At 39.3% G+C, this 26,296-nt stretch overlaps 1 protein-coding gene and 1 long non-coding RNA gene across 2 annotated transcripts in view; one reads left to right on the forward strand and one right to left on the reverse strand.

Annotated features, from left to right (window-relative positions):
- LOC148186604 (uncharacterized) overlaps positions 1 to 26,296 on the forward strand; it is a 55,533-nt gene that overhangs the window by 26,350 nt on the left and 2,887 nt on the right. The window lies entirely within an intron of this gene.
- Positions 653 to 26,296, reverse strand: LOC121958188 (zinc finger protein 516-like). Its single transcript, XM_042507056.2, has 5 exons — positions 25,999 to 26,296; positions 11,103 to 12,648; positions 8,250 to 9,542; positions 7,373 to 7,437; positions 653 to 4,412 (listed from the first exon to the last, which is right to left on the reverse strand). Exons 2-5 carry the CDS (start codon positions 12,445 to 12,447, stop codon positions 4,362 to 4,364), a joined length of 2,754 nt encoding a protein of 917 aa, XP_042362990.2. The 5' UTR covers positions 12,448 to 12,648; positions 25,999 to 26,296; the 3' UTR covers positions 653 to 4,361.

The raw sequence follows: 26,296 nt of genomic DNA on the forward strand, positions 1-26,296 counted from the left end.
AGAAGAAAAGTAGCCACTTTACTCGTGACGTTTGTCAGTCCTGGCTCTGCTCTGATCAATTTTAAAGGTGACAAGGGATGTGATATACTGACAGCATTTATAAAGATATATGAGAGTGTGTATTTGTCTTTTTGTTGTTTCTATAAGTACAAAGTGATGAATAAAATATTTATCTCATGTAATAAAACAAAGGGGAAAACTACATGGGGTGTTTTTAAAGGCTAATGAGCATATTCAGCTCAGATTGTCAGAAAGCATGGCCTGCGGATACACACTGTTGGATCACACTGCTGGATCAGAATTTGGGTAAAAATGTATTTTCTATTTAAAAAGCTTTAAACTCTCTGGAATCTACTAGAATAATAGGCTGAGTGTGGCAGCTAAGCATAGTATAAACTACTCACAGGCTTGTTTATGTCAGTAGCTCATAGCTATTTTGGCCCCTTAAAATTAAGCAATGTGTACATGTGATGCCTCATCAAAGGTTGCATTTAGTCTACAATGAGTAAATTTTGTCTTCTCACCTTGGTTTATTTGACATTTTAGGCTCTTAAAGATCTAAGGGTACCCAGCAGGATCATTTATTAGAACGAAGAATGACGATCATAGTCTTTGGGGAGTTGATAATGACAACAGCACTATAACAATAATATAAATCTACATTGACCAACTTTATTTGTATATTTTAACAGTCAGACAAAATGTGGAACTGGTGAAAATAGAAATTCTGATACCAACATGATTATTAACTATGAAACATAGTTTACATTGTTACAAAAATGAACCCTGTGAGGGCTCAAATTTGAGCTTCAGGTTTGCATAAAAGTTCAGGGTTGCACTAAAACTCATCACCATGCCACCGTTTCTTCTTACTCCTCGTCATCACAGAATCCATAATTCCTCCTGCAGGAAGGTCACTCCTTACTGACCCTGCACTCTGACCACGTGTGTCACCGAGAGAAATCCTTTTTTATTTTTTTAACATTTTTTTTTTTAACATTTTCTGTTCTAACTACAAATATCAAGTACTTCGGAGTGTTAAAATTCCACTCTTAGCAAACAAAAATACCATTAAATAAAACAATCATTTACAATATTTATCAAAACAGTTTAAAAGTCAATAATAAATTATGTATTCTCGAGATCTCCCAAGAATCCATAAGTTGATGGCTTTTTGTCAGTATGCATAGTCTATTTCTCTATGGGAGATGAATACACTAAATCAGAACTGAAATATGAACAAACTAAACAAATCAGCTAACAGAAAACACATGAAAACAAATTTGAGAATGAGGTGAATTTTAAAAAGTCAAAAACAAAATTTGCAGCCTCATTAGTTGCAGATGGAAGTCAGGGCCTACCTCAGTAGAAAATGTTATTGCTACATTTTCTGCCCATAAAAATCACAGCCTTGAGTTGCTACATCACTAGCATAGTGCGAATTGAGAGTACATGTTTACACTTTCTTGCTTATAGGAGAAAAATAGACAAATTATAGAAATTTAAAACTTTGAATCATAAAGCAAGACACCATTTTTGTCATTTTGACATAAGTACATGTTTGACAGACTGGCTACGATGATAGCCACCAATTTAGGTAGATCATTCTGGTTTTCTCACATGAATTGATTGTCTTTTCTGGATCTACAGTTTGGCAGGAGCTATGAATCTTTCATGGATGTTTGAGGGATAAAGACCATAGTGCCGCTCCTGCTGTTTAACATAGATTTTTAACCACAAAAACAGAATAGTTTCATTGATTTACATTTAAGGAGCAGTGTGAGGAATTTAGGGGGATCTTCATGCAGAAACGGAATATAATATTAGAAAGAGCCCTTCATATCTACATATGGAGCTGGTCCTCTTCCAGTTCTATTTTGAAACATAGAGTTTGGCATTTTGGTTGTTGCCATCTTGTTTTGTTGGAGCCAGCATTGATCAGAATTTTTTTTTTTAATTAACTGGGTGAGTTATATAGAAATTCACCCCTGGTACAGTTGTCATTAACGTTGAAATTAGATATAGAGACTGTTTTTTGTACCAGGATGTAAACATGTTTATTTGTGCTTTAAAGTTAGGAATTTTAACGTGGAGGTCTACAGAGGTTGACTCATTTGTTGGGTCAGCCTAAAGTGGCCATTCAAGGAACTGCAGTATTTGGCACTTCCACATTGGCTTCATTTTTCTGACTCTGAAGTTGCCGCTTATTCTCCACATGTGGAGCAAGTAGAGGGATGTTGGTTGCAATCTGCAACCTCTCCTTGAGATGTCACTAAATCCTACACACAGCTCCTTTAAGTGGTATAATCTGCAAATGTAAACTGGAAGTGAGCAGTTAGTAACTTGGTCTCTGGCAGTACACATGGTAGCAGAAGACAGCAGTTGGCTGAGACACGAATGATGCCCTTCAGCACTAATGTATGTGGGTATGTTTAGATACTGATCAAGAATGAATTTACATAAGAAAATCCGGTTGGAGATGATCGTCATTTTCTGTCAAAGTCATGGCAATATTTTGTAGTTTTTGCATAAAAAGCATATTAAAAGTCTCTGTTTGTAGCAAATGTAATGTTTACAAGAATTATTTGTGCCAGTTATTTGGGCTGAAGAGCCTCATTTAAATCGCAACATTTAATGTGAGACTGTCAGCACAACCAGTGCACCCTTTTTTCTTAAATGGGTAGATAGGATCTTTTGGAGTAGGGTTGTATGAGGGACTTATCAGTGTTGTTACCTACAATGGAAGGCAGCTAGCAAGCCATCAGTTTTGAGAAGCAGACAGGTGTACTGTCACAGAAGCTAACCAATGTATTACTGTGGATGGGGGGTAGCGACAAAACTCGTTTTTAAAAAATCCCACCAAATATCAGTGTAAGTTTAAGCTATATTTACAATATCTTAACTGCTTTACCTTGCCTTCAGACATCCCTTTCTCGGTGGAAACTGAAGCCGTTCCATCAGTCTTTGCTCTCCTAAATGCCAACAGACACCTTTGACAAAAACAGTCATTTTACCTGCAGAACATGTTAGTTGGTGGTCTACCACTGCCGCATTTAGTTAGTTAGTTTGTGTTATTGTGTGACTGGAGAATCCAAACAAAACATTTTTATGCACCAAAGTCACACCATGACACAAAAAGCTAACTGATGGAAGCAGCGGTGGACCAGCAACTCCTGTGTTCTGTGAGATAAAATTACTATGCTTGTTAAAGGAGTCTGGTGGCTTTGAAAAGCGCACCAAGTTACTTGGCTTTGGTGCTTTTTTCAAAGACTTCAGTTTCCTGGGCTGAAAGGGCTGTCTAGTGGTAAAGTAAAGCAGTGAAAATATTCCTAATAGATTGTCCACTTATACCGATATTAATTTTTATCATTTATTTATATATTTTTTTTTTTCCCAAACTGGGAGCATGCCAACCCTCATCTACTGTTGGTTACAAATCTGACCATGGGTAAATACCTCATACAGCCCCACCTAAAAAAAAAATCAGAACTATCCCTTTAATGTGTGTGGGGTGGTGAGCAAATTGTGCTAAATCCTGACTTAGCTGTAATTAAACCACCCCATAGTGCCTTACAGTGGGATCAAGATTTTGTCATTTTTAGTTAAAAACTGGAAGCCGACATATGCTTGACTTCGATTCTTTTGATCTTACCAGCACTTAACTTGTCATAGCATCATCCACTCTAGGTTAAGGATTAGAAGTATTATGTGAGTATGGACATAAAACTGAAAAGTAACAATAAGCTGCAGTTTACAGTTAGGTGCCTCACTGCATATTCTGTATGTTAAAACAGTCAAATACAGTACTAACTCTAAATCAAAAAACGAAAAAAGAGAAATTTTACAAGCTTGTAGGCTTCATAAAAACTGGTACATACATAGAGAGGTAAAAGTGATGTAAAATGTTCAGGTCACAGCTTACATCTTCTGAAGTACTTCTGAATGTTTCTTGTGGCATCCTGGTTTTTAACATTTGGTGTTTTTCTTAAATTGTTTTCAGTAAAACCCAGCAGACATCTGTAGGCCTTTAGCCAATATAATGTCCTCTTAATCCTTGTGTGTTTGTGTTCACAATAAGCTCAAACAGTTCAAACCTCATTTCCATATTATTCCAATGTTATCTTCATGTGTGTTTTGGTAACTAACATATCTACACAAACAAAAAGCATGCGTAACACTTCAAATTAAACAACCATATTACAAAATAATAAGAGTCCACCTCGTTGCTTCTTTGCATATATTGTGCATTATCCACTGCCTCTGTGTTATTAGGAGTTATGGCTGGTTCCTTTTAAACACAGCAGGCCTCTTTGTTCAGTAGTGTCGTGCAGGCTGAAAGCCAACAGGAACAAAATGTTTCTTCACGTTCCCTTATGAAGAGACCCTGAGGAGGAAGTGGAGCGGCTGTTCACCTGCAGGAGACAAATGCAAGGCACGCCAGTTAGATTTAATGTGACAACGCTGAGAGGGAAAATGTTTGTTCTACTATTTATAAATGAGCTTCCAGTGCCGATATACTTGAAGTTCACAATCATACACACTAATAGAGAAACAGTGCAATCTGAAATCACAGTTTGAAAGATTCAAATTTCTTATATTATGATTACTTGAAATCATTGGACAATTTATGTTTTATTTGATTAATTATAGCCACTCAGTTTTTTTCAATGTACCTATTTTTGAGTCAGTTTTTATTCAGAGTTCTTTTAAAATTCTCAAAAATGTAAATATAACGCTAAAAAAATTTCTCATGTAGGTTTAAGCTTATACTTTTGTGATAGTCGGCTTAATTTTTCTTTTACTGTCCAACAGTGCTGTGCATGAACCCACCAAAAAGAGGTGGTGGAAAAAATTTCCAGTATTTTGAGTTGCTATATTTTCTAAAAACACGGATGCCAATAATCAGTTTACCATTTAAATTAATACTATTTCAAATACAAATTAGTCTTTTAGTAGCCTACTAGAATCATAAAATGAATAGCTTTTTGAGTCCACTAGATACGTTTTGCTGCAATAAAAATGACTGAAGTGGAATAAACAGACTGAAAAAATGATCTTGTTTGATAAAACTGATGCTGACAAACAATAGTAATATATCACAATATACTGCAGTATCACAATACTCAGCATATGGCAAATGCACGGAAGTATAAAGGCAGTGACATTTACAACTAGGGATGCACGATAATATTGGCATGTCGGCAGATATTGGCTTTAAAATGAAATATCATGCTGATTCTGCCAATATCACATGTACAAAACATCAACTCTAAGTTGAAGAATTTTTCTTATTTTGCACAATGACTGAGTGTTACATACGTGGAAAAGTATTGAATTGTAAGTCTCCATCTGCTGGTGGGCCATCACAATAAGAGTATGCATAATATGATGTTAGTTCCAGACTTTATGATCACTAAAATTAGGTGGGGGGAAAAAGTGGATATATCTATCTGTATCGGTCATCGGCCAAAAGAGTTGTTAGAATTCAGCTTTTCGAATATTGACCAAAAAAAAAAAAATCAAACAAACAAACATTTTCTTACAGAACGCCTTGTTTAATCGATCTGTGTTGTCTATTTAGTGTTGATGCCCTCAGTGAAATACTGTATAATATACCTGACCAGTTCTGGGGTGTACAGCATATATTAATACCTCTAAACTTCATAACTGAATTTCTTGTTAAGTGCAGGCTGAGTTACACTATGCTATGCTATTTTATGCAGGACCTTGTGCATTAGCTGACCTGTAATGTGTCGTTAATGTAAAGCTGCACATTAAAAGGCTTGATGTTGTGAAATATGAACATATTATTGACCAAGTGCCTTCTGAAAAAAGACAGTTTAAAGACCAAAAGACATGGAGAAGCAAATAACATAAAGCAAGCTTTCATAATTTATCATATATTAGCACAAAATATGTTCTAATATTACTGCCCCCACAGTGTTATTCATATTAGATAATCTGATTTGTAATTCCTCACCCCTACAGACTGAGCTAGTGCCCATCTTTAGTGTTTAAAAAGTTGCCCACGTATTACTTTAGGGAGAAAGAGGAGAAAGCAAGAGCAGTTGTAGGTAGCATCAGGGTAGGCCTGACTGACAGGCTGATGACACACCATATGGAGATGCTGGGCGAGTTTTTACCCTGAGGGGGACAACAATGTTTTTTTATTATTTGTTTGCCTCATCCCTGTCAGCCTCTCTTACAGAAACGAGAAGGAAGAGACAGCCAGGTTGTGGAAGTTGACAGCCGTGCATGCAAACGCATGAAAATACGCAGACGCACGTGTGCACAGAAGTGACAGACTGTATTCAGACAAGGTACAGACACAAGAACAGGAACACACAGTTGGTGAAGACACACTGTACATACTGGTGAGGGACAGAAGGACTTTTATGCTGTTCTTAATTTTAGAAAAGGAAATTGACAGACCAGGTTTGCAGTCAGCTGACTGACTTACGCATTTCAGTTTCACTGCAATTAAGGCAAAATCTCATTGTCCCACCACCAACTGAATAGCAGTTTGGAGACAATAGTCTGAGCAATAGCCACACTCATTGAATGTATGACATTTTTTTGTGTAAAAAAGCACCTCAGCTCTTTTTTTACATTTTTTATTTATTTATTTTTTGCTGAAGGTTAAAGGGAAAGTTTGGATTTTTAAGTAGGGTTGTATAAGGTACTATTTCAAAGTCGCTGTATTACCAATTGTAGATAGCGTTTGACACACCTTTGGTTTAACAGAGATGAGGGCAGCAGCAAAGTATTTTTGACGCGAAAAAAATACCACTGTTGAAAATCGACATGAGTTTAAGGGTAGGCTATATAACTGGTTTATTTAGGACTGTCTGACTGCAAGTTTAAGTGGTGAAAATATTTGTGTACACTTAAATTGATATTGATATTTTTAGGTGGCTGAAGTACATTTTGTACCTGCCCTTGTCAACAGCAGTAAATTGCTGAGCTGTTTCTCCAAACTGGGGACTTACGGATGGCCATCTACTACAGATATTACACTGACTATGGATAAGTACCATGCAACCCCACTTAAAAAAACCAAAACTGTCCCTTTAATATTCTCTTAGAGTTGTATTTACTTTAACACTGCAGGCAACCCTAACAGCAGTGAAAGTGGCTTATGTTTATTAACTATGATAAGTTCAGAAACGTAAAATTATTATTGTTTTCTTATCTAAAACACTTAAGTTACACATGAAAACATATCTGTAATGTAAGCGGTAAAAATTTAAGAATTGAGCGTTTGATTACAATTAAGGTCACTTAACTAATTTTTCCATATACTGGAGCCTTGGAGATAATTTATATGCAAAACAACAAAACAATATCAGTGGCTGCTGCGAAGACAACATACTTGTTTAGAAGCTTCGGAGTTGGAGTGGACATCTTTTCCAAAATTTCCATTTAACTGCAACATTGCTGTAAAAATACGTATAAAAATAGACATGTAAACATAAATATCATGGTCATTTCTCATTTTGATTTTCACAGATTTCACATGATTTTATGAAGGCTTTTTGCTGACAATCACTCATCCTTCAAAGTAATACATCATAACAATAGACAATAGGGCTGGGCAATATGGCTTTAAAATAATATCACAATATTTTTGGGCTATATGGCAATACACAATACATATTCTGATATTTTTCTTTATTTTCTTAAGTACTGTAAACTAAAAAAACAAAAAACAAAATACAAAATTATTAAATGAACTACAATTACAAATAAAGTAGCTACCACAATTAAAAAAAAGTTACATGAACTACTGTTGTAATTTAGTTGAATAAAATACTATATATAGCATTAAATAAAGTGAAGTATTAAATAAAGATCTGTTGTAGTTATGTTTAATAAAAGTATTGTTATAATTAAATAAATCAAAATGGAACCCATGGTGCTTTTATTTTGAAGGACCAGCTTGTTGGGGGTCTGGTGTAGACACCCCTTTGGCCACGCGGATGGATGCAAAGCGTTATCAGATTACGTAAATGAAAGGAACTGATATAGCATAATATGAAAGGATAGACTTTTTTTGTCAGATGATATATTTTGTCATATCACACAGCCCCACTAGGCGTCACTCTTACTGGGTTGCCAGTGTGTAAGGTGAAGCGGACACTAGTTTTTAATCCATTCAAATTTTAGCATTCAGACAGCTAGGAAAATCAGTATTCAGTTTCTCATCCGCCTGTTTTGACTATATTAAACACACAAACAAAGCTCCTCACCTTGTGGATCAATCCTGGGATCAACAAATCCCCAGTGCTGGTAAAGAGCAGCCAAATCATGGGGACTGTAGTTTTTCAGGAGACTCAAAATATTAATGTCCATTGGCATTTCTCCTGATGATTCATTCTTTACCTGAGCATAACGAAGTGGTTCTAAATATGCTTTGTGACCCCACATGTTCATTGCAGCCCACAGATCAGGACCCTTTGGACCTGAAGAAGAGTCACACGACTGCCTGCGGGAATGAGGTCTATCTGCAGAGGCGTTAGATGAAGTCCCGCCATGGTTTCTGGCCAACATGAAACCCAAACCCTCCTGTGGGAAGTTTCCTTCGACTGCTGCTCTGTGGCCTCTGTGTTTGGGGCTGCTTGTGGGCTGGAAACTCGGGGCACTCTTGCTGTGAACAAAACTGCTTGATGAAGTCGCTTGGTTGCTGGAGCTTTTACTTCTTGCCTTCTCTGTCCGGTTGTGTTCACCAGACTTCTTTTGAGGTAGGGGTCCCATCCTCCCACTCGACTGCGTCCCTTCTGAGGAGCGTGAGTCCTTAGACTGGTGCTTGGACTTAGGGACACCTGATTGGGTCTTGGGGGCTGGGTGCTTGCTGCTGCTGCTGCTGCTGCTGCTGCTATGGGTTGTCAAACCTGGAGGCTGTGTGCGCTGAGTTCTTGGAGCAGGTAAAGTAGGGCAGTCCTTGCCTTCCAGGAATGGCGGAGGCCCCGTGCGTCTCCACATGGTAGTACCCACCTTTAAACTCTTGGGGCTGTTGGTGCAGGGTGCCCACTTGGGTGCCATGGTACTGCTGCCATCCACCCTGTGTGCAACCCTCTGATGGATCCACAGTACTTCTGGGTAGTTGGTGGTATGGGAGCAGTATGGGCACTGATGTCTCACCAAGCCCTCTGTCTTAACGGAATAATTTACAGTGCCATCTCCTTCACTTATAGGTAATGAAGACAGATTAAGGAGATTTCCAGTGTCATTAGTGCTTTGTCCCTGCCCTGTAACCTCAGCAGTATTTGACTTCTCTGTTTTAATGCTTGACTCTGCTGACCCCTGGCCGAGCGGACACGTGTAAGGATTCCAGTATGACTGACTGAGCAACACACTCCTGTTTCTGAGGTAGTCCATGTATCTTGAGGCTTTGGGACCACTCTGGTTCATGTTGTCCAAAATGGTGCTGTGTTTGCTGTAGGGACCCAGGAAGTCCTGGTGCTGCCTGTGCAGGTGTGACCTGAGTAGTGAGGCGTCAACAGTGTGGAAATCACAGTGCTCGCAGAAGTATGTTTTTTTATCTGTAGGTAAGAACAGAAAAGGCAAAGTGAAGGAAATGCCTAGAATTTAAGTGTTTTGTCAGTATGTATACAGCATAGATAGGAATCCAACAATTGTGAAATTCTAGGTCAGTATCAATACAGATGTTAAAAATTACAATTTGACTGATCGCTAATGTAAGTCTTTTTTTTTTTGCTGTTGTAGTATATTTTTTTATATTTTATTCCCCCCTTTTTGACAGGGAAAAAAGAAATCAATGTAAAAATCCTGAACTGTTTTAAAATGAAACAACCTTTAATACAACCTTTCACATGAATTATTTTTTAAAAATGCTTCAGAAGCCTTTTTATTACATATGACAATTTCCTCTCAAATATTTATTTTATACTGCTATGAAAACATCAAATTTCTCCTGCAAACAACTGTATTCAAGTTTCTCACCAAAACTTTACAAGAACAGCTAAACACATCATAAGCATTTTCCTTTGTTCAATACTCATTTTTACTGAATAGAGCTTAAATGCATCATAATTTTACTCAGCACACCCTCTGTTAGCTGTAGGTTTTCCCCTGCTGGCTGCTAACAGCTATCTTAACTACTGTAGCTCTCCTCCTGTCAGTGTCAGCACAGATTTGTTGTTTACAGTGTAGTAGGGAAACAAAAGGATGCATCCTCTGATGATTTATGATGAGTTTGCTGAAATTTTTTTTATGATTCACCAATAGGCTCAGTGTAACATGTGTTACAATTTTTACTCCCCAGAACCACAACAAAGTGGGTTTTTTTTTCTGTTTGAAAGACACCGATTTCTAGTTTCCAAGATAAAACGGTTCTAAAAAAAAATGGCTCCTGCTCTCTCAGTACAGCTGTTGGGGTTGTTAAAACCACTAAAACGAAACAGTCACTTTGTATTGTTGTGCATTCGTAAAGTATAGTCACCAAAATCTTCCTTTAGCTAATAAAAAATATTCTGAATAAATATTTCTCTCTTTAAAATATACCAAAGCCTTAGAGAAAGCTTTAATGAGTATGTATGCTCAAAACCTTATTGTATAAACAAGTGCCATTACAGTTGTTGTAATTCAGTTTTAAATTCACTAGAGGTCTCCCTTTTCCACATTGGTGGCCAGGTAAATTAAACTTATAGCAATAAAAGAGAGACTCCTGGTTTGTCTATATCAGGCATGTCAAACCGGTCCACAGGGGGGCCGGTGTGGCTGCAGGTTTTGTTTCCAACCAAGTAGCAGCACACCAGACTTGACTCATTTAATCAACTGATCTCCGTCTTCAGACAGTTGATTGGTCAAACTGTGTGCTCTTGGTTGGTTGGCACAAAAACCTGCAGCCACACCGGCCCCCCTGTGGACCAGTTTGACATGCCTGGTCTATATTGAGGCACATCTGCATTTCCACAAACATAACCTCTTATAATTTGCTTTAAACAAAAAGGATGCAATATTTAATCAAAGCAACTGTCCCCAGCAAAAACTGGGCCTGGTAATTGATTCCCATTGTTTAAGGATTTTGAACTACTGTCCAAACTGCAGCACAGAATTTGTGGTGGATGTGTGTGGCTTACCCTCCTGATCTTGGCTCCTGGTGCTGCTGGTCTGTTTAGGAGTGAGGTGAACATCTTTTACTTTCTTAGTCTGCAGCGCCTCATAAAACGCATGACCGAGTCCGTTCAACAGAATACGGTCTTTCTGGGAAATCCTCTTGTCAGCACCTTTATTACTGTGAGCCAAGTTGTTGGATGTGTGATCGAGGCCTGTATCACCCTTAATTTTCTTGACGGTGGAGCTGGAGGCGTCGATTTGCTTCCTCTTCTTCTCCTGTTTCAGAGGAACATACTCGCCCTTCTCTGTGTCGTATGCCACCTCCGCATCTGCTAGCCTCTCCTCCCATCCCAGACATTTCTCTGCGGCCTCCACCAGTCGTCCCCTTGTGGCCAACTGCCATGCTTGGTAGCTGCAAACCGGATCCAGTTCTGGAATTCGCCTGCCCAGGCTCTTGTCCTCAGGAGTGTCCCTTGCCTCAGCACATGTGAGGTTGAGGCTTTCCAAAAAATGCCTCTTAGCACTGTGCGGCTCTGAGGAAACAGTGTCGTCCTGTGGTGGATTTTGTGTCTGAGTGCGGCTGTGGTTCGGTTTATGTAGCTTTTCATGAATTCGTAATGCCTTGCGGTCATAGAAGAAGTTCCCACAGCTGGCACAGAGTTCATAGAGGCACTCTTCATTTGTCAGCGATGCTGAGTCCTGAGGAACTCCGTTGATGGTGGCAGGCAGCTCACTGCTTTTGCCACCTCTTAGCTGGGCTTTGACCCGGTGTATGCGCATATGACTTTGGAGGAACCATGCCTGGCGGAAACGGCGTCCACAAATCCGGCAACCATGATCCTGGGAGCTGCGGTGCCTTTTCATGTGGGTTTTAAGGAGTAGTACCTGAGGGAAAACCTGGCCACAAATGGTGCAGGTACAGGACACATCATCAGCCCCTTCACCGACCTCAACACCTTTACTCTTTACTTTTTTCTTGGTTCCTTTCTTCTTCACTTTCCCGTTGACAGTATGAGCTTTATTAGACGTGCTGACGATTTCAGGAGGGTTGGATGTCTCTGGGTTATCTTTCTGCTCTAGATCCCCGTCCCCCTCTTTGTCACTGAGGTTATGGCTGAATAAACCCAGCTTATGGCTTCGAATGTGGGCCTTCAGACTGCCCTTCTGAGCCGTCCTGTGCTCACAGTATGGACACGTGTACGGCTTCTCCCGCGTGTGCCTTCTCATGTGCTGTGACAGAGAGCTGAGGAGAGGAAAGCTGCGGCCACACACCCCACAGGTGTGGCCAGAGGTCACATTTTCCTCTGTCTCTGTCTTTTTATTAGCTGTGGGTTTTTGTGATACATCCTCCCTCTCTTCTGTCTCCATTACTCTTCCTGGAGCACCAGTATGTCAAAAAAACACAGCTGTGTAATAAAATCCTCTTGACTATGCAAAGTTTATCTTCTGAGAGTTAGTGAGTTCTCAGATTAGGCATCAAACACTTGCAAAACATGACAGCTTTAATGTCCATGCTGATATTTGCGGAAATGTTCTTTATCCAGTTGCATACTGTCTCAGCAAGAACACCTGAAAAACAAGAAGAGAAAGATGAGGAAAAAAATTAGACTTGTGATAAATACATAGAATATCATCAAATATATATTTTCTCTATAGTGTTATCGTTCTTAAGAGAAGAATAAAGATAAAATAAACAATGTTCATACATGAAACAATAATAACCAGTAAGAGCAATAAACCAACAAAGCCAATAATACAAAATGAAACAAAGGAAGGATGTATGCCACAATTTAGCAATACCTGTAAAGGCTCGAGCTTTGCAGAGAGCACCAAACTGTTATTTCGTTTTGGATAACTTACAGTGATGATACATTTTGTAACAGACTGTGTGACATGTTAGTAGTTACATTTTAAAGGGTTATTGTGTTAAAACAGTTAAAAAGTACTGTTGTTACAGTTAAGAGATTTCCTGGATGTCAGTGAACGTGTTATTACAGGAGAAGGTGTGAAGCCTGTCAGTCACTTCAGCTACCTATGACTGCAGTTTTGTGAAATAGTGTACTAGTGATTGGCAGACCATTTGGGGGAGGGGTAGCTGTTTTCCTGCTAGTTTGAAGAAAGAAAGTTTGCCTTTTAGGGAGTATGAAAGCAGATGCTGAGGCAGAGAGCAGACAGCAAATTTGGCTGTTCTTGTTTTTGTATTGGCTATGGCCCACAGCAGCCTGTGCTCTGTTTGCAAATGTACTGAAAGCAAAACCAGCTAGTGTCTCGTAGCCTTCTTACTGAAAGAAAATATAATGTAATGTAAGTATGTGTAGTGCTTTCAGCTCCAGTTTTTACCGGGAGTCTAATTTTTCCACAGCGGTAACTTCCTCTCCAGAACAAACAGGTGACGTAATTTAAACTGGTAAAACCACGGGATAAAGTCATTTTTTTGTTACAAATCAGTGTTTCTCCTGTGCAGTTTGGCTTATTGCAGACGGGCCACTAACCCAGCACATAGTTTGTGCTCACATTTTTTCTTTGTTTACCTAGCATCCAGATGTTCAAGAGGTTTTTACCAGAAGCTAAATTATCCACAAAGGTCCCTTCCGTTGGGAAAAAAAAAATACCAAGTGATTAAACCCAGTAAAAACACAGATTCAAGCTGTTCAATGTTAAAAATAAGTGATTTTCATCAGACTCATAAAATACGCAGTCAGGCTTATATTGATATGTTTGTTACAAAATGTTATGTGTATTTGTATTTACACAGAGACACTGTATTTTGTACAGTTCTTGTTGGGGTCGTCATAAACACAGGAGGGTTGATGTGGCAATGGCGCACTGGACACTATTTTAATGAGTGGACATTTAACAGTGGTACAGCTGGAAGCTGACAAGTTAACTTGTTGTCTCATGTTAATACTTATCTTGATTAATTAGTTCATCAGAACAATGAATTCCCAACCCTAACCCTGGACCTGACTCCCAAACCCTAACGCTACTATAGTAAGCCATTTTTCAACATTTTAAATGGTGACTTTTTGGACTGTTCTTTTGAAATTCTACACCAAAAACGTCTTCAAAATGCTATTTCAGTATTAGTTGATCCATATTTACCTATTTATTTCATTATAAATTCCTCTGTCTAGTGTTGTTCAAGGCTTGTGTTGTATGGTTATCTATGAGGTGGTTTGGTGTTGTTGAAACATTTGAAATTCAGCTATAAGTCATAAAAAACAGTGTTTTTCCAACACTGTTTGGCTCATCTAAGAAGGGCTGCTAACTACGGTGGCTGACACAAAAATGCAAATGGGCCGATGTAGAGCCGGTGTTTGGTTTGTCTGTTTTGGGCTATTCCGGGAACATTAGGACCTGCACCTGATGTAGATATAGATGTAATGAATAGTTCATTCTAAGTTACCAAAAACATAATGCTAAAGAAATATTTATTGTATTATATCACATTACAGCCAATATATTCCCCTTAATTCTGCACACTGGAGCTTTTAAAATAACTTAAGAATTCAGAAAAGTACAAGAAATTCAATACTATGGCTTAAAATTCAACAAGTAAATAAATAATATTAATAGAGCTTTTTTGGCTTGTTGCCTTTTTAATGCTTGAATGATTGAGTGTGATTTCAATAACAGTTGCGTAATAAAATCTTTAGACTGTGGATTATATTGAAATCATTACGTTGTGATGATTATGTGAATCAGTATTTTGTTCTCCCAAATAAAAAAAAAAACTGCCAGAGGCCTGATGAAATTTTTCTGTCAAACAAAATCACATCTCTTCTCTGTTTCCTTTTGCTGATAGGTACCTTAACTTCTCTCATAGCAGAAAGCTTTCACTTTGATTGCACTAACAATGAGAGCAGAGGTTGCTAACATATTAGGTGGTTTCTCTCAGTATGTGTAAAAAAAACTACAAACCCTGTCCTAAGAGAGCGAGCCCACTGAGCCAATTTGCTTCACACAGATTTTAAAGTAACCTTTGTCTCTTGGTGGATGAGCGACGCCTGTCTCTACGTATTAGAGCGCGGGTCAGTGTCTCAACATGCGTGTGTGGGTCCTTTGGTTTCCTATGCCGAAATTGAGTGGGTGAGGTGGAGCATGAAGAGATGTATTCATTCCTGGCCAACCAGGATGAGCCCTGAGGGAGCAGTGTGGTCTAACTCACGATCAATAATCCATTATCAACAAACTTCATTTTAGAAGCTCCCATACAGACACACACATAGACCTCATTCTAGAGTAAGTACTTACATAAAATTATGGGCAACAAAGTTCCTCTCTAAATAATTTTAAATAACCGGAGAAGTATCACAAATTGTGTGATACTTATGATAATGAGTGTTGAACTTTATCTGTTAGTCCTTTCTTCTATCAATCTAAGACATCTGACCAAAGCAAAATCATCCATACACAGAGCCGATATTTCCTGTGCTCTGATATGGTTAAACATGTTTTTCAGGCAAACATGACTATTTGTTGGATTATTAATAGTGAAAGAAAGTACTCTGTGGCGTATAGCCAGCCAGGCAGTCAAAAGAAAAACCTGCTATTGTGTTGGCCGCACCAGAACTGTCACATCGCCTCATGTCTGGCCCTCCACCCCTCATTGGGGGGTCGAGAGTGTTATTGTTAAAGCAAAGAGGCCTGGGCCTACATGTCACTGTCTTCAAATACATGTCTGGGCAAAGAGGCAGGACAAAAGGCGACTCTTGTTTGTCTTGTCAGTCTTTTGAGTGTGAGGGAAAACTAGGTGCACACGGAGCCTAGAGAAAAAGAGATCTGGTCTGGATTTTCAGGGAATGAGGTTGTCCGTCTAATTATCTGTATCTGCATCCACGGTCGCATCTGTCTGCATGCACGCCTGCCTGCTCGCGGTCATGTGTGCTGATCCGCTCACGCTGGAATGGGTGTTGTGTGTGGAATATGGGAGGAGTTTCAGAGGTTTTTCCGCACACGGCAGGTGTTTGGAAGGCAGACGCCATCAGATTAGTGCACGGGCAACATGGCACACTGTCTCCAAGAGGGGGGAGGATGTGCAAGGAAAACTGGAGGGTGGCAATTAAGGGGTTAAGGTTAAGGCGAATGTAATGAGTTAACACAATGGAGATAAAGTCAGAGAGCTGAGGGCAACAGATGGGAATAAACGGGCCATCAGTATGGAGTGAGCCGCCTCTACAGTATGGGCTTATGCCTTTGTCAAAGCAGCCTACGTGCTTAGTGTGTGCTATATATTTGCATCCCCTGCTTTTGTGCAATCATACAAGAAAACACAGTTATAAAGTGTTTGTGTTAAACAGGGAATTTGTATTCAGCATCTATAACAAAAATATATCTTATAAAATAATTTGAACCCTCCAGTTTACTCCCCTCTCTTTATCTTCTCCACCTCTTCTGCTTTCATCCCATAAAGCCCTTTGGAGGATCTGTTAAGTAATGCAGATAGCCAAACATGTTGCTCCAGGGGCTTAACTCATTTCTTTTAGAATCCCTCGCTCCCTTTTTCTCTCTCTTTTCTTTGGCAGATGAATAGGCATGTCCAGTCAGCTGTCCTCGCATTGATTCATCCTGACGTCCCAACCAGCTCAGCACAAACTCCCTATGGTCGGGGCACTGATGCTGAGAGCCTGTGTGCTGCGGTGTGTGTATGAAAATATCCGCTGTCGGTGTGCTGTGTTTTTGTGTGTGTGTGTGTGTGTGTGTGCCGTGCCTGTGTGCCTGGTCGCTGCACTCAAACTGTGGGTGTAATTTCCTGCCGAGATCTGGAAATAGCATTTCCCCTGAATTTGCTTTGCAAGACACTAAAGCATCCAACACAGCAAAATACCTCAAACACCTTTTTTTAAAAAAAAGAAATGTCCACTTATAGGTAATATCTGCAAAATTCTGCAACTGGTAGAAGCAAGTATGTGTGAACCCCATGACTGTGCATGAGTGTGTGTGTGTGTGTGTGTGTGTGTGTGTGTATGTGTGCGTGTGTGCGTGTGTGTGTGTATGTGCTGAAGTCATCCAAATATTCTCAACAACCAGCAACAAGCCTGTGCCAACATACCCCTGACTGGAGATAGCATGTGACTGTCCTTATGCTAGTGTTCAAAGCCATAGTCACTCACTAAGCCTCAGCTCGCATCTACCGTTTTGTGTCCAATAATCCTGTCTGTTTCCACCAACTGCAAACACAACTGAGGCAGAAAACAAAATTAATACACTAACTGAGAATGTTTTCTTTGCTGTAAGTGTACTCCAAATACAAAGGGAAGTTCCTGCTGTGGGCAGTGTGATGTAATCCTGCCCCAAATTAAATCACTTTTATAAACATTGTGTTTAATATTTATAGGAAATACTATCATAAAAATGGCAAGGTCCCTGAAAGCTGAATGTCCCAGAGAAAATATATCATACTAGATGCAAAGTCACTGAAAAAGAAACTACATTTTTGGCGACTTATTAGAAGCTTCCTGTCTTCCACTAACTGCAAGATCTGTTGGATGTAAGTGTCAGTGTGTTTACTGACAAATCCTGCTGTCTGTAACAATGACAATGATACAAACTTAAAAAAGTGCAAATATAAAAACCCCTCAAACAGGATATAAATGTTACATTTTGAATAACAACATGAAGCACAATAAATAATGTCTTGCTGCATTTCAGAGGTGCATTGGTCAAAAAAAATCTTAAGTATGCTGCTTTTTAAAAGGGAAGACCTAAATTAAGAATTCCAATATTATTTTTGTGGCCAAAAAAGTGAATCAATATTTGTGAACATGAGCAACTCTCTTCAAAGCCAGAAACCAGAGAAGTCTCAAACTTGTGATGTCATCAAGTACAAAGTCTGGAGTTGCTCCATAGTCAATGAATGGAAGACTGATTTTGTGAACCAACAAAATGTTTGTTTTCTTTTTCATACCCAAATGAGCTTTATTTTAATAAACTGTTTTCTGTTCTCAAACAGAAAATGTACCCAAATACTAAATAGTACATCCCCCTGGGGGCTCTCAGTGTCGTTTAGAACATTTCCCATTTCATTACTTCAGACTACCCTATGAGATCAGAAATTAAGAGTTTTTGCTATCTAGTTTTTGGCTTTGGACAGAGGTGCTAATGTTTACAAATATTATCTGACTGATTTAGACCATAACAATAACGTGATTTTTTAAAATAACCATACAACCCCTTTAGTTCAAAATTTTAATGTCGAATGTCTGAAACACATTCTCTATAGTACCCTCAGAAGCAGTATGTAAACAGTACAGATATGCCCCTAAACCCTAGATCTACTGCAGAAAGTACTCCTAATATAGGTGGGGTTTGTGAGTGGGGTACTTACTGACGTATTTTATGTTGTAGAACAAAACGTGAAAGTCTCTTAAGCATATTTCAGACATCTAACTTAAATCCATTGACTTTGGAACGAGGAAAACTGGAGGTGCTAAAATTACTGAGGCACTTATTACTGAGGCACTCACATAGGTGTGTTTAGCTCTAACTTCTGATTGAACCTGCTTGAAGACATTCTTTTATTTTGGAATTTAAGTTAAAAGATCGACAGTCAGCCATATTGAACACCTGTACAGAATGATGTTCCAGCAAAAGAGAAAAATAGGTTTCTTATCTCTTTATTTGTGTTTTGGTATGCAGAAAATGTACTCTGCTGATTCACTGCTGATGCAGTTGAGGATGAATCCTTCCAGATGTAGGGGAGTCAACACACTCCCAGGTGCTTGCATGACATAAGTTAGCATGCTCAACATTGAGGTATGTGAGCGAAAAAAGGCCCCATTATAAGTTCACTGAAATGACACAAAAAAGAAACGGAGAGCAGATGTAACATAGAAAGTGACCAAAGTGATGTCACTCCTGTTGTGCATTTTGACAGTATAATGTGCACAATATCATTTGAGTGACACACAGATATACTTAAAAAAAAAAGTATAGCTGAGGTGTAACCCATATTCATGACCAACACTGTTCCTAGAATGACTTAATTGTGTACAAACGGTGAAGCAGCACAGTGCTGTGGGCAAACAGCCTAATGTACCTAAGAGATTAGACAGCCATGAGCTCAACAGTCACAAGCAGGGACGAACTTGCACACATTGATGCCCATCCCCCTCCTTGTCCAACTCTGCACTCAGTTACACAACATATACAGGGATTACTCTTCATAGATGAGCTGCTCAATGAGTGGCCTTTTATCATGGATGCCCCTTAGTGATATAAAGCACACACAGAGGGAGGGAAACTGACAAAGACGAGAAAGATTCTCGGCAGATTTTTACATTGTTGTGGAAATGTAAACAGTTAGGCTAAAAAAAAAAAAAGATGTTTCATGCAGGCCCAAATCAGACATCAAAAACTAACTGAATGATGCTCCTGAAAACCCTGAGGCAGAGATGAAGAGATGTGATTAATGTAGACTTTATCAAATGACTTTTGTAATTTTGGCGTCTGTTATCGATGTTAATTTATCTGCTGTGGTAGGTCTGAGAATCCACTATGGACCTACTCTCTTTTCAGTGTGGATTGGCTAGTGTGGGAGACACTGGAGTATAATCTGCTGGCATTAACTTGCTCTCTAAAAAAAGCACTCTCGACAGGGATTAGATTATCATGGCAAGGTCAGCTCAGACTCGCTGTGACTGTCTCCCTTTATGTCTCTCTGTCACTCCGCTTCATGTCTTTCACTTGATCAGTTGTCTGTCATCCTGAGTTCTACCTGCTACCTGTGTCAGGTGTAAATTTGAACACTCATATAGGTAAATCACACCACCTATGCAAAAGAAAATATATTTACCGATGCCCAATTTAACACAAATACATTTTTGTTTGACTAACAGTCAAAAAACCAAAGGTATTCTGTTTACCTTCAGACATTTTTTACCTTTAAAAAAAAAGAAGAAAAAAAACAATCAGCCATTCAGTAAATGTAGTAACAGTTTCAGCTTTACCTACATGGCAATTAAGTATTAAATTTATTGAACCTTTTGAGCCTTGAACACTGTATTTTAAATAACATAACAGAAATTGCTTAATTCAGTGACGCTCCCTTTCTATCAGTACATTTTGATCTTTTGTAATCGTGTATTTCATCTCAACAGCAGGCTGGCTGTAGTCTTAAACAGTATACAATATATATTATACTGAAATATTTAAGTACAGGGTCCTGTGATTACTTAAGTATAATCACACTGCCAATGTAGAAGAAAACATAACAGATTAAATACACAGGATGTTGTGATGTCCTGCCACAGCAGAATTACAGCTTCAGATACCCCCTCCATATTTGTGAAATTAAAGTTAGATTATTAGAGTGTGACCAGTTTTTCTCATATTGTTTAACCTGAAAAATGAGACGCTCATAGCTGCACTTGATTTAATCTCAGTGGAGCAATTTCAAGAATAAAACCCTGATGACACCTCAGTTTGAATCAAATATCTTGATATATGCTTTGAAATACATGTTAATAATTACAGATTTAAAGGTGCAATGTCCAGGATTTAAGGGGATATGTTGGCAGAAATGGGATATAATATTCATAACTATGTTTTCATTAGTATATAATTGCCTGAAACTAGGAATAATGTTTTTCTTATCTTTGAGTGTGCAGTTAATATCTACATACAAAGTGAGTTCTCTTCCATGGAGCCTGCTAAGTTGTTCTACAGTAGCCCAGAACAGACAAACCATTTGCATGAGACATTCCCATTTTCACCTCGGCCACTGTTGCTTCTGTTGGTTGCAATGTTGTTTACCATCACTGTTTTGTTTTTGTTTTTTAGTGGCAATTGAGTATTAAATGTATTGAACCTTTTGATCCTTAAACATTGCATGGTTGTAGATTACCTTGTAACTTTTAATCTACCTTGTACCTTAACCATTTTGATTTTTTGTAATAGGGTTTTAATCTCAACAGCGGGCAGGCTGTGGTTTTAAACAGTATACAATATACATTATATGGAAATACCAAGGTATAGGGTCAGAAATATTTTCACATGCAAATTGTAGTGCCACATCCATCTGTGCATGTTGTAGTCATTTACTTGAGTGTTTATATTCCTCTGTAATTTGGATAAGAAACTGGTATTGATTTAGCCAAATGCATGACTTAATATTGCTCAAATCTGCAGTAAAATCTCATTAGTACAACCTGTACTGGTAAGAACTTCTGAAACTGACTTTGCCTATAGGATTGCTCCTTTGTGGTATGTAGATCTTTGTCAATGCATAAGATCAAAATTCTCAGATTACACAGAAGATGTTGAGTTGTAGTACAGAACAACATGTGTGTAATTCCTTATTTCCTGCTATGATTAAGGTAAGGATTGAAGGGTAAGGCGATACCTGCGATTTTACCCTGGAGCAAAAGAATGACAGCTGGCAGCAGGGTCTGGATTAGGTTTCCCATAGGGGGTATTGCATCTTTTACACCACCGCTTCTTTGGAGTAGAATGGGCCGATAAGTAACCTGACTCCCTCAGACCCATCCAATCTCTTCTCCCTCTGTCTCAACGGGGCCAAACAGAAGGGATCTGTGAACGCCTTACTCATCCCTCCCATCTTCCATCTGGACATTTTGCCAGTGTTTGCACTCCAGTTCCTCCACTGGAGACTTAAAGGGCAAGGTCTTTTTTTTCCAGGAACGTATCTGATTCATCACAAAACCCATTCGATACTTACTTCCTCTTTGTTTTGGTGGATGGGATGTTAACAAAGTAAATGGATGAATGCTGCACTACATTAAATGAGTACCTTTACTTAAAAAATTGGACTGCAAAACACAAAAACGAGAAGTATTTGAATTATTAATGGAAGGGACACTGAAACAGTTCTAATAAATGCTCATTTTTAGAGCACTTTTGAGATATAAAGGGATTATATTTTGACAGAATATACTGAGAGATCTTCACATTAGCTGTTATTTTCAGTAGCATTTTAAATGACAATCTCTAAGATTTCACTCCTGGTTGATTTTACACCAATAATTACAGGTGGTAACAGCAAATGCTGTTTATTACTTAAAGAGCTCTGTTGGCGGTAGAACAAACTATTGTTGTTTTGAAAAGTCAGGCAAAAATTGGCATTTTCCCATCATTGTGTGAGCAGCCATGAACTGATTTTACACTGCAGACAGCAGAGCACAGTAAAAACAGTTGGTTACCTCACTAAAGCCTCATTCCCACTGCACAAAAACCCTGCTAACACCCGCTTACATCTGGCTTTTTAATGCAATGGGAATGCGAATGACCGGCATTCACACTCAGGTCAAATGGCTATGCAGTAGACAACTCAACACCTGGGTAAACGCTGTAATTTTAGCTTCTTAACTAGCGAGATGCAATTATGCACTGCCACTAATTATGTCTGTCTTCTCCTTAGCAACTCTAAAATATTATTCCAAGTTAGTCTGCACCGGGTTTTGAGATACTGAATGAGTAGGATATATAGATAAAGTGAAGAAACCACGTGTTTTCAAAGACCTCTGTTCCTACTGTTGTCTACTGTCTACCTGTTCTCCTGCCAGTCCGTGACGTCACACGGGCACACCAACAGAACAATCCCCTGCCCCCAAACACAGATTCTGACAGAAAAGCAGACTCCTGTGTTGTAGCACTGTGTTCACGGGCAATGGGAATGCCGTCTATTGTTGGGAAAGGGGTATGAAAGGGGTATGTGTTTAAGGTGTCCAGCCTGTCACCTGCAGCTCCTCATCTAATAACTCACTGTGACTGCTCCCTTTTCTTCCTTTTACTATCTGCAAATTTTCAAACTGATCAGCAGTCAAAAAATGCAGAAAATCTCAGTTGTCTTGGTTGTAGACACATTTTAATGAACAATTGCAGTGGTGTTAGCCTCACTAAAAAGCACATTGCATTTTCTGTAACTACTTAATGAAAAAAGGCGCCATGTGTTTTGCCAGTTACATGCTTTAGATGTTAAGCAGGAGCAGTAAAAAAACAAAACAAAAAAACAATGCAAAGTTTGCATTAGCAGTAACTTAATACAGCATTTTTTTTCAAGGAATGTCAACCTTGACACCCTGTTCATAATAATGATATTGCAATACTTTAATCAGTGAGCCATGGGTTAAATCACCATTGTGTCATCTTATTTAGCAATAGATAATACCCCTCTTTACACTGCCTGTTTAAGGCTGAAAAATATTGCACTGTTACTCTGCCTGGCTGTTCTGTGTAAAAGCTAAGAATACAGAATGGGGAGACAGTCATTCTGCCTTTTAGTCAGCAATAAAGGTAGTACCAACACCAAATGGACATCTGTGTAATAAGCGTGAGCCGGCAGGATAGGGCGAGTGTGATGTTTTGACGACATGTTATGTGTGCGATCCACCACAACGGGATTAAAAAAGCAGCCAGCAGCAGCTAGCTGCTATCTCAAAGAAGTAAGATAATGACAGCAAGTGATGAACCACTGTAGCTTTTGAAGAGTCATCAATTTTGATTATATAATAACTGTAATGGCATGTCTGACTGTTTTTTAAAACAGTGAGCATATGTGGATGAGGAAAAGGAGTTGATATGCAAGATATTTTGGATGTGAGCCACCGGCACATGCTGTGTTTTAACGACCTCACAATGCATTCACAGGAACAACAGCATGGTGACTGACCTGTTTTGAACACCTATTTCTCCTGGGGTTTTCTCCCTTTACAATCTCTTCCCCTTTGAGTAAGAAATGTTATTTGTTGGGTCAGTAATCTCTTGCTATTTTTGATATTTGTTTTTTTCCCCCCGTGTGTTTAACTAAATGCCGTTAACAAAGAAAAATAGTGCATTTTTGGTTACATTTCTAGAGCCTCAATCTCACTTTACAAAAGAAATGTTTTTGTATTAATTTGGTTTCTTGATGTTACACTGACACTCGTGTAGCAGTCCCATAATGGATTTGGTAGTGTCCATTTGAAGCTGTATTTTTGTTGTTTTCATTCACTTGAGATTAAGGAAAACAAAATGTCTCATCCCATTGTCACACAAGGGAGCTGCCCAAAGTGGAGATGGCCTTACCCCTCACATCTTCCTGTCTGCTCTGTCTGCACCCCTCCCCCCTTCCAGCAACAAGCCCCTGCCCAGACCCCAGTCTCCTGACCTAATCTGGATGATTAAATCATTTTTCTTTAGCACAAATTTCGTCCCCCCGCTACTCTTGTCTGGTAGTCGTCCCACACCCTCCCCTATTGATCGTCATGCTGAGGAGATTACCCTAATAGCTGGGATTACCTCCCCACATGTTGGTTGGCCACATACACGGGGGGTGGGGGGGTGCTGGGGATGGTGCATGTTGTGCATGATGTGCAAGTGTATGGGAGAGGAGGGTGGGAGGGGTAAGAAATAGAAAATCTGGGTTGGTTTATTGTCTTTGAAAAGAGCTGCAACCTCTATCATGTCTGATTGCCTGTGGGATGTAATTAGACTTTTTTTAGGCCTACATAATTTATCCTTTAATACTGACGATCAGTCATGAGACAACAGCAGGAAAGACAAACACCCTGAAGACCTATTTGACACGTATTTGTCCTTTCATGCTCATTAACCCTTTACATACCAGGTTTACAGAGCACTGCTATCACCTTGCAGTGCTGTTTACTAGATACGAAACAGTTAGTCGACTAACAGAAACTTTATCTCCAACTATTTCGATCATCGTTAACCCTTTAAAATCTGGAACATCAGTTCTTTGGCTGTGTTCAGTAGCCTTTTGCATGCATTTAAAGCTCTGAAACCTACTTTGACTTGGCGCTGCGCTAGTGGCAGCCTGTTGTAGCAGTTATTTAGTTACCTGCTTTTAGTCACCAAAGCCTCCTGTGTTTGCATCTGTTGTGTTTTTACTGTGTTTTAATCACTTTTGTTTTCATGTATTTATGCCATATGCTGCTGCTATGACAATGCAATTTCTGTTCTGGGATTAATAAAGTTTGTCTATCTATCTATCTATCTATCTATCAGTCTAAACCTAAGCAAATGGATTTGACTTAAATATTTAAAAAAAAAACGGAGACAAATAACATCTTCCTGTGTTTTTGAAAGAAATCAAGCCATTTTTTAGGATTAATCATTCCAGTCAAGCAAAAATGACAAACACTCAGGTTATGTGAGGACCTCTGCATTTCATTGTAATTAAATGCCTTCTGGTTTTATGCTGTTGGTCACACAAGAGAAATTTAAAGATGGATTATTGTGGCAGGCATTTCCCACTTTTGTGCTTTTTACTGGCTAAACAGTTAATTACAATGAATCTGTAATGAAAATAAATGTTAGTTACAGCTCTCTTTTTGCAAATCAACATTTTTTTAGCTACAAGCTCTCATGACAACAACTGCAACAATCTGCTGGCCAGCTCTGCCCCATCCGCATGTTTCACAATGGCTCAGTTGGACATCTCTGCTCTGGTGATTGAGGTGTTTTACTGTTTCTAACAAGTGCAAGAGGTGCAAGAAGCTAGTAATCAAGATGTTATACCCACAGAGGCAGGCAGGCAGAGAGGGAGAGAAAGACTGGAGGCCATTGAGACAGTGCAGAGAAAAGGAATTCCGTTAATCCGCCGCTGATCTGGTACAATGGCAGCCTTGTTGTCTGTCCCATTTGCACTCACTTAGCACAAGTTTGCGTGCGTTGACAATGTTCACTGATAGCCGGTTCACAGCTGTGCCAAACCAGCGGTAAAGATAATTATAATAGCCCAGTAATGGTGCTGGGAGCGTGTACAGCAGCACGAGCTCCAGAGGACACTTGGCCCGAGTGTTTTACTTTAACTGACATCCACATTACTGAACCGACGGGATGTTGTAGTGAACTTTCGCCCACACAAACTCCCCCAAAACAGAGCACCCACAAGCTGACAGAGCATCCCACCGCTGCTCGCCACAATATCTTTTGTTAGTTAACCGTCGTTTAGCTTCTTACCTTAGAGAGGTTTAGGCGGCAGGTCGCTCCTGAAGGAATCCCATCACCGACAAAAAACGATGGCGAGCTTCGTTTAACACATTAACACTTGTCGACAAATCAGTTCGCCGTCCGTCAGCTCTGGGTTCATCTCTTTTCTTTCTCGGAAGCGTTCAAACTTCACTGTCTCTCAATCACAGCGGTGCACCTGGACCGCAGTCCCGTCCTCCTCCTGCGCAGCGGCGGCAGTCGTTGTTGGGGACATGTGTGACGCCAGAGATAACGTTATTAACGTTAATAACAAGCCGCGGCCAGTGAT

Source organism: Plectropomus leopardus, chromosome 17, assembly GCF_026936395.1.
Source record: "Plectropomus leopardus strain MGB_pleo_1.0 chromosome 17, ASM2693639v1, whole genome shotgun sequence".
Taxonomy (NCBI): Eukaryota; Metazoa; Chordata; class Actinopteri; order Perciformes; family Serranidae; genus Plectropomus; species Plectropomus leopardus.